This window comes from Platichthys flesus, chromosome 18 (genome assembly GCF_949316205.1).
Source record: "Platichthys flesus chromosome 18, fPlaFle2.1, whole genome shotgun sequence".
NCBI lineage: Eukaryota > Metazoa > Chordata > Actinopteri > Pleuronectiformes > Pleuronectidae > Platichthys > Platichthys flesus.
Window position 1 is genome coordinate 14,858,757 of NC_084962.1, and position 8,431 is coordinate 14,867,187.

Sequence of the window (8,431 nt, forward strand, 5' to 3'; positions counted from 1 at the left end):
TGATTTCGTCCACTGTTTCTTTCCATTTGCTCCCCTCAGCGTTTCCTCTCTGCTCACACAGTATCATGACACTTTCTGTGTTGTGTAGCAAATAAGCCTGGACATTTGGCACCTGATCCCTATTTCTCATACATTGTATCCGACACATCACAATCCACTTCATTTTAAGTTTTGTTGTGGTGTTGGGGATTTGATAGAAGACTGGATTCAGCGTATCCGGCCAAGACGTAGTGTAAATAAAGTTTTTTCTGACACACACACACACATGCAGGTACAGTTCACACATGCATATCCAATCACGAGGAACTGTTTAAGTTATTAGGGAATGTTTGCACAACCATGTCTTACAAGTTATAGGTCATGGCTTTAAAAACAAGTGCATGGAAACAGCTGTTAGCATGTGGAAGGTTTTTGTACTTTTTACTGGAAACAAACCTCTGGTTCCATTTTACTTTAATGCATTCAGGACCTTTAGCTTGAAGTGTTTGGGTAAAAAAGGCCAGTTATTCATATTCATCTAAGTGCTGCTTTTGGCTCAAAAGACCAACTTCTATGGGAGTTATTTAATGAATTTCTACCTAAAGGGGAAGAGGGAGCACAGATGTGGAGGGCAAAGGCACTACCACTCTATCAAACCTCAATCTAATGGAGTAAAATGAGAGCTGGAATAAAAATAAAAAAAACAATAGAAGAAAAAGAAGCGAGAATTTCCAGTATTTCCCTTTCCTCCTGTCGGCAGCCAGCTGTCTTGGTGCGGCTCCAGTAAAAATAGAAACTCAAAGTTGAGAGTCCAGTAGAAAGGGCTGGTAGTTTGATGAGCAGCAGAGCTGGTCTTTAAAGTTTTATAGTGAATGATCGTGGGCTGCTTGACCTCAGGTTACTCGCCTGATTCTGATGATTAGTCTGAGTGGCTGAGGAACAGAAGAAAACAGACAGTCAGGTGGAACCGAGCCATGAGCTGCAGAGAAGCCAGAACTGCACATTTTCCTCAGAGTTAAATGTGTATGGGAAATCAGTAACTCTCACAAAATCATTTTCGTAAACCACAACATGTTGTTTTTACACTTCAACTTTGTTTTCTTGACTGAGCAGATACATGAGTGTGTCTCTTGTGAGCATTATAGGAGGGTAAGGTAACTTTTGGAATGATCAAGGCAGCTGATGTCCAGGTTCCTGCCAAGCTAACTGGCTGCTAGCGGTACCTTCATATTTACTGTAAAGACATGAGAGGGGGGTTGATTTCCTCAACTCAACCCGAGCAAGAAAGGAAATAATTGCATTTCTTGAAAACGTCCAGGCATTGCTGTGCTGAGCTCATGTCTTTCTTCTTCATTCCCTGCAGGCTACATGGTTCACAGTGCGTCATATGATGATGTGCTCAACAATAGATGGTCTTCTAGATCCTCCAGTGGGACTCACCTGCCTGTGGAGAATCTCAAACCCAACTCAAGGTAAGACAAACAGCTGTTGTGTTTGTTAGGGTGTATATATATGTGGATTGGATATCATGGACTGTTATATAAAGATGGAGGACATGACTACTCCCCAAAAGTGAGGCCAAATCATCTTGCTCTCCCCCTGTTGGCCACCTGCAGTATAATTCATAAACCTCCATGTTAGTGGATGGGACATGGGCCATTGTAAAAAGCACACGTCAAATACTTTTTCCTTAGAATAAGTTTTTGTAATTTTAGGTCATTCTTACCAAACTTTTCACAAAAGTTTCATTTGAATTAGTTATTTGATGCTATAAAATCAAGGGGTAATGCCATGATTGACAGAGGAGACTAAGTATTGCCGCAATGCTTTGGCTTTGATCACTACTTCAAAGACTCTTGCTCCAAATGACGTCATCAGTGCAAGATGGCAGCATTTATATCCAGGATATCTTGGCCTAATTTCTGGATTATGGGAGGAAGTTTAGACTTGTCGTCCATCTTTATGTACATTCTATGATGCTCAGGCACAATCCTTTCAGAAGTAAAGAAACTTATTTTACAAACAAAGATTCTCATTACCCCGATCTGTGCGTAATATTTATTATCAGGTTTCTGCCTCTGGTGCAGAGTCTTGGCTGTGGCTTTTTCGACTATTTATTTATACTGCTGAGTGTTTATATCATTATCCTGTCATCAAATAATCCACATAATATACAGCTTGTCTACATGTTTGTGTGTGATTTCATGTATTTATACGCGTAGTTCATGTAAGTCTGTTGGTGCTGTGCCATGATTGTGCACGAATATGTGGCAATTTGTGACGTCAAACCAGACGGACACTAATCAGATCAAGGGCAGTGAAACTACAACTGTTGAATGTGAGATCAGTAAAAAAAACTCTGTGGGATGTAAATCAGTTTAAGGAAACCTAAGACCGGTTAATAAAAACAGTTAAATCTGCACCAGAATGTTGAAAAACACTGCTGGGATGTTGGAAATTCAGAGGACCATAAACGCTACACACATTATCTGACCCTTCATCATAAATACAGTAACAATATTAGAGCGTGTTTTCACAACTATGTCTTATGAGACACGGGTGATGGTTTTTAAAATAAAAGCATGGAAACAGCTCTTAGCATTTGGGCCCAGAGAGAAGGGATCCCTGAGCATTTAGTGTTTATGTGTGAAAGGTGCTGTTAGCAGATGTTATTCCAGTTTTTGTAACTCACTGAAAGAGTCACTCAAAGTTTTCACTGGACACTTAAAATATGTCGCCTTTGAGAACATGATTTTCATATTGTTTGTGTCAGGTCTGTCAAGTCCAGATGTGTCTTTCCACAGCCAGTTCTCATAGTAAAAAATCAATTTTGTTTCTCAAATGATCCAACTAGAGCTTGTCGGTTTACACGGAGAACCAGTGGCTCAGATGTTAGAGAACATCAGCAGCAGAGCGTGTCCTCTCACCTGGTGGAAGTGTGAATCTTTCGAGGTGTTATGAGAGGTGACTCGTCTGTGGCCGCACAACCACACACCTGCTGCTGAACACAAACAGCAGCAGGTGTGTGTGTGTGTGTGTATACGTGTGTGTGTGTGTCTGTATATGTGTAGGAGTAGGAGTAAAGTTTTCCAAGAGGCTGCAACAAGGGCTTCCCTCCTTGACAACCAGCTTGTATTCAGGATCGTGTGTCTCCAGTGGTTACAGTTGATCCCAGGATGGTTTATGGGAGAGTGTTGGTATTTCCCATTGGGCTGCAGGCTCCTCCTGGCTGCCAGAAATACTGAGCTACTGCACTAAACACACACGTATGGACATTTACAGATCATGGATAAATATCAAAGTAGATCCGAAGGTTTTCCCGCTTTAAATCTACTGTTAAGACAGATCCCAAAACTAGAAATCCCACAATTGAATCCTGAACTGAGAAGGATTAGCTTTCAGGTGCCCACTGTAGCTCACCTGGTGGAGTGGTCACCTCAAAGGTCTGACCGGGCACTTTGCTGCATGCTCTCTCTCCCACTCTCTCTCTCTTCATATAAAAAGATCTGTGTCTATCTCATTGCATGATTTTAATGAAAATGAAAAATGAAAATGGTTTATTTTGGTCACGTTCTTTAACATTTGAACAACATGTTTTTCAACAGTGTCTTTGATTCGTTAGAGACATTTTCATGGAATCTAGATACAAAATAATTCATGGATCTAGATGGAAGAAATCAGGCATGTTTAGGGGACTGATATTTGAGTGTGAACAATTCTAGATGATAGTCAATTAATTGTAAAGTGCAAATCATTTGATGGTTCTGGCTTCTAAATGTGAGCAGTTGAGAGTTACCTTATTTTATTTTGAAGTCATTCTCTTGGAATTTTATTGGTCAGAAACATGTGATGACATCAACTTAGACGTTTCAAGACATAATTTCAGAAAACAAATTTATGAATTTCAAAACTTTCCATAATTGACTCTCTACAAGTTCGCTACTATCACATACACTGACTGAGGAGAATGTAGTGGGGCCAGACTGAATATGACTTACGTGATGTGTGATTACCACATCCAGATTCTGACGTGATGAGAAGCCCCGGCAGCGATGCTCTGAATGAAGCTGACAGATCTCTGTATTAGGGGTTTCAAATAGCTATAGCATGGCTTCATGAAGTCTATCCACTGCTTTCATATTCTGGCTCAAACTTCCCTTTTTCTACCTTCTCCAATTTCTACTTTGATTACATCATCTCTCTGCAGCTGCTGTGCTCTCACTCCTCTCTCTCTCTCTCTCCCTCGCTCGCTCTGTTGATGTATATTTTGGTCGCTGTTGTCACGTGGCCGTGGTGATTGGTTCCAGGCCTCGTGGCCGTACGTGGTGGAAGTTTTTCACCGACAGGCCGCGAACTCACTGTGCGCGACCTTGCCGAGTGAAAGAAAACACAGCACGCACACACAAAGCTGCGTGAGTGGACACACACTCGCAGAAACAGTCATCAGTGGAAAAAAAGTGTGCGGCCTCTCAGAGTTGTCACTGGTGGGTTGGGTTTTAATCTGATAGGATTTTTAACGATCCACCACCTGAAGACAAAGTGAGCTCACTGCACGCCATAGGAAAACTCTGACTTTTTCAACCTCCTCCATTCTCATCCGTCCATCTTCTCTCTGTCAGCATCTATTCCTCTGCTTTACTTCATCTGAATCTTTTCAATTTCTTTTTTTCCCGGTTGGGAATCTGTAAAATCAATACATGTGTCTCTCTGTCTGTCTGTTTCCTCCTTTCTTTCTTTCTTTGTTTCTTTGTCATTTTTTTGCCCTTCATTCCTTCCTCTCCTATCTGTTATTGTTCACTCGTCTACTGTCTCTTTCTCCACTCACCACCCTCTCCAAAGCCAAACAGCCATTTCATTGTGCTGCACTCACTCTGGATTTGTGCAGACATGAAATAGACGACTCCTAAATCAGCCTGACCGCTCATCTGCTACAGCCATTAACATTTTCCTCACCTTCGCCCAGTCGCAACAAAACTGAACTACTGAACCTCTCATTGAGTCCTTTGTGGTGTGTTTTCATGCAGGTACTACTTCAAAGTGCAAGCCAAGAATGTTTTCGGTTTGGGACCAGTCAGCGAAACACTCACCTATGTGACTGAATCAGGTGTGTATCCCATCAGCACATGCAAAGAAAAGGCTTAAACGCAAATATCACTGTGACATTTCTTCTATTGCAATGCAACATATCCAATGCTGAAAATCCTCCAGGTAGGAGTAGACTTCCAGATGTGCGCTGCATTCGTTATGTGTGTTATGGTTTTCGCAGTCCTATAATCAGGGGAATGCATTAAACTTACAGTGCTGTCTGTGTGCTTGTCCTCCCTGCTGAAACGATCCCATCCTTTCTTTCAGACGATCCTCTTCTCATCGAAAGGCCACCTGGTAAGTCCGAGCGAAGCTGCCCTCAGTGTTTAAAGGAGAGAGACATCATCCTGTTAAACAACCCGTCTGGATCTGATTCAGTATTGATGTTCCCCCTCTATCATCACCCCCCCCCCCTTCCCCCACAGTAACACTCCTCAGAAAGGATTTAGACGTCACTCTCAATAACTGAGACAGAGCTTGACCGATGAGTCGGCCAGGACGATGTTTGTGCCAATGTCAGTGTAATGGAGACGCTTCATCCAGTGTAGGTTTTCCTCTTTTGAAAAAAAATAATAAAATAACTCTGCAGAAGGCCAAAGATATGTTGTCGACATTCCACACACGCCGTGGAGAAGGCAGAAGACTCACTTTAAGAAATGAAGTTTGCACTCTAGCCATAGAAATGATTCAATTGTAAAACGGTTCCATAGTTTGTTTACTCCCTCAGCACATTTCTTGGTTCTAATTCTTAACAACCACATTCAGAGGATCTTTATCAAAAATAATATCCATCCATCCGTTATTCATACCGCTTATTACTTGAGGGTCATGAGGGAGCTGGAGCCGAGCTGACATTGGTTTTGCATTTACACCTACAGGCAGATATGGGAAGAACATGCAAAGTCCACCCAGAGAGGCTCCATCAAGCCATCACAACTTATCTAAATTCCTTTCCTGCAGCGTCTTTGTACTGAGAGGCCATTCAAAGTGACGTGTATTTAAAATTTCAATTTGGGATTATGATGTGTATTGTATATTTATAGTTTTTCACTTTCATCTGCATTCAGTTTTTTAAATCATATGTAAAGTTTCTTTTAGACTTTGATAAAAGTGCTATACAAAATGTAATATAATTATTCTAAAAGTGCTTTCATAATACTATTAATAAAAAAAACACATCAGATGATATAAATAATAATTTGAAACTATTAAAATGAGAGCGAAGAAAGAAATGAGGAAAAACTGACCTGTAACTATAATAAAAATGTGGATTTTAATCCAGATATTCAGATATGTAGGACACAAGAACCTGTTTTTATTTAGACTCTGGAAACAGTAAGCAGACTGGTTCCAGATGTTAAAATGTCTGGACGAGTCATTAAGTATCTGCAGATCGAAAATGAGATTTGGTCCTAAAACATTCAGTGCTCTATAAACCTATAACAGTGTAAATCATCATAACATCAAGGTTACGGATATAAACTGAAACACATGCCTTCTGGCGACCCCCAGACGAGACCATCTCTGAACTCACCACAAGGTCAAGACTCATAACGTGGATGATGCATTCTGCTCCTCAGGTGGAGAACCAATCTGGATCCCCTTCACCTTCAAATACAACTCGGCCCACAGCAGCTGTAAGGGCAGCCAGTACGTCAAGCGGACCTGGTACAGGAAGTTCGTGGGCGTGGTTCTGTGTAACTCACTGCGATACAAGATTTTCATGGGAGACGGTCTTCGAGGTAACGACGTGTTTGTCAGTCTCTCTCCATCGAAGCATTGGTTGTTTTTGTGGAGGTTTAAAATAGCATTCTCCTCCCTCTGCAGAGCCTTTCTACAGTATAGGAGACACATTTGGACAGGGAGAGGACCACTGCCAGTTTGTGGACTCCTACAGGGATGGAAGGACGGGCCCGGCCTACCTTTCAAATATTCTGCCCTCAGCACAGGGTAAACAACATCAGATTGTACACACAAGGCTCCTTTTGGGGCTTTGATACTCAGCCCTCATCTGTTAATATTATTATATAACCGATCGTATCAATGCAGAATAATGATTAGATAAATTCTTACAAAAGGATCAACCTGGCTTTTGAATGTTTTAGTCTAAATCTCACATGCTTCTCATTAGTGCTCAACATTTTTCTGATTATACCGTAACTTCTAAATGATCATGATAATGAAGCTACTTCCTGGCTTTTATTGGTTCCAGGGCATATTTGTGCATAAGGAGAATATTCGAATATTTAAATTTGGATGGAAACCAGTGTCATGGCTATGAACAACATTTGTTATTCTTTTACGTTTTAGGTTTTTATCGAGCGTACCGACAGGAGCCCGTCACATTCGGAGTCGTTGGCAGACGTACACCTCATCCATTCGTGGGTTGGTATGAATGCGGTGTGCCCATCCCTGGGAAGTGGTAACACAGGAGGAGGAAGAGGAGGAGGTGATATTTCTATCAAGGGCAACTGGTCTGCATCCCGCTGCAGGCTCACACCTTCACTGGTCCTGCCCGGAAACACAGACTTTTGCCTGCCATGCGAAAAAGACACCACTACAAGTTTATTACAGCTTCACAGAAAGAGAATATAGTACTTTTTAAACAACTCAATGTATATCGTTACAATGCACTTTTTATATAAAGCAGTCTGTATATGAGGGGAAAAGAAGCATGTGTGCTCTCACTTAGTTTAACGCTTGTCTTAAAGTGTCCTTGTACTATTCCCAACTCTGCCAGAGACAGGCCCTTCTCCAGTGTTATTTATCTCATCAGTAATGCACACACGGTCAAAGCAGGGACATTGGACCAAAGCACAGGCTGCGAAGAAAACTGTAAGAATGGGCACTTGAGGTGTGTATAGGTCTGTTTATTTTCAATCATGACATTTGTCTTTCATAATGTAACGGCTTCTGAAAGCTACTTTTGATTTGTTCATATGTGTCCTTAAATCTGCATACAGATTTTTGGGGGTATTCACCAGATTTCATTAAGAGTTACTGTGTAAGTTTTGTGTGTATACGTACAAAAGAATAAAAGACCAAATATTTGCTCAGGAACTGTGGGAGATTCAATAAAAGGTGCTAAGGAAACCACGACAATCCCAAAACATGAATCATAACATCTTCTCTCTCGAACACATTCTTTTTCGGGCTAAAACCTTCCACTCGAGATCCAGATCTACTTCATCAGCCTAAAGGAAGATGTGAGGTCACAGAGTTTGCTGGAGTCAGTTGGAAAAGCAAAAACAGAAAAAAGAAAATACCAGTTCATTAGCATTAGGCATGTTAGCAAATATGAAGAGAACCATCAGTCACGTGTAGAGCGCTAACACCCTGCTCCATAATTATCCAAACTGGATTTGTA

At 41.3% G+C, this 8,431-nt stretch overlaps 1 protein-coding gene across 2 annotated transcripts in view; it reads left to right on the top strand.

Moving 5' to 3' along the window:
* The window catches only part of fndc1 (fibronectin type III domain containing 1), a 31,928-nt gene extending 23,740 nt beyond the window's left edge, over positions 1-8,188 (top strand). For both annotated transcript variants that reach the window (XM_062412135.1, XM_062412136.1), the window contains 6 exons: positions 1,343-1,451; positions 5,004-5,083; positions 5,332-5,361; positions 6,645-6,806; positions 6,892-7,014; positions 7,375-8,188. In XM_062412135.1, the coding sequence (XP_062268119.1) occupies positions 1,343-1,451; positions 5,004-5,083; positions 5,332-5,361; positions 6,645-6,806; positions 6,892-7,014; positions 7,375-7,490 (620 nt within the window). In that variant the 3' untranslated portion in view covers positions 7,491-8,188. The remainder of the gene's footprint in view (positions 1-1,342; positions 1,452-5,003; positions 5,084-5,331; positions 5,362-6,644; positions 6,807-6,891; positions 7,015-7,374) is intronic.
* Positions 8,189-8,431: the final 243 nt, after the last annotated feature.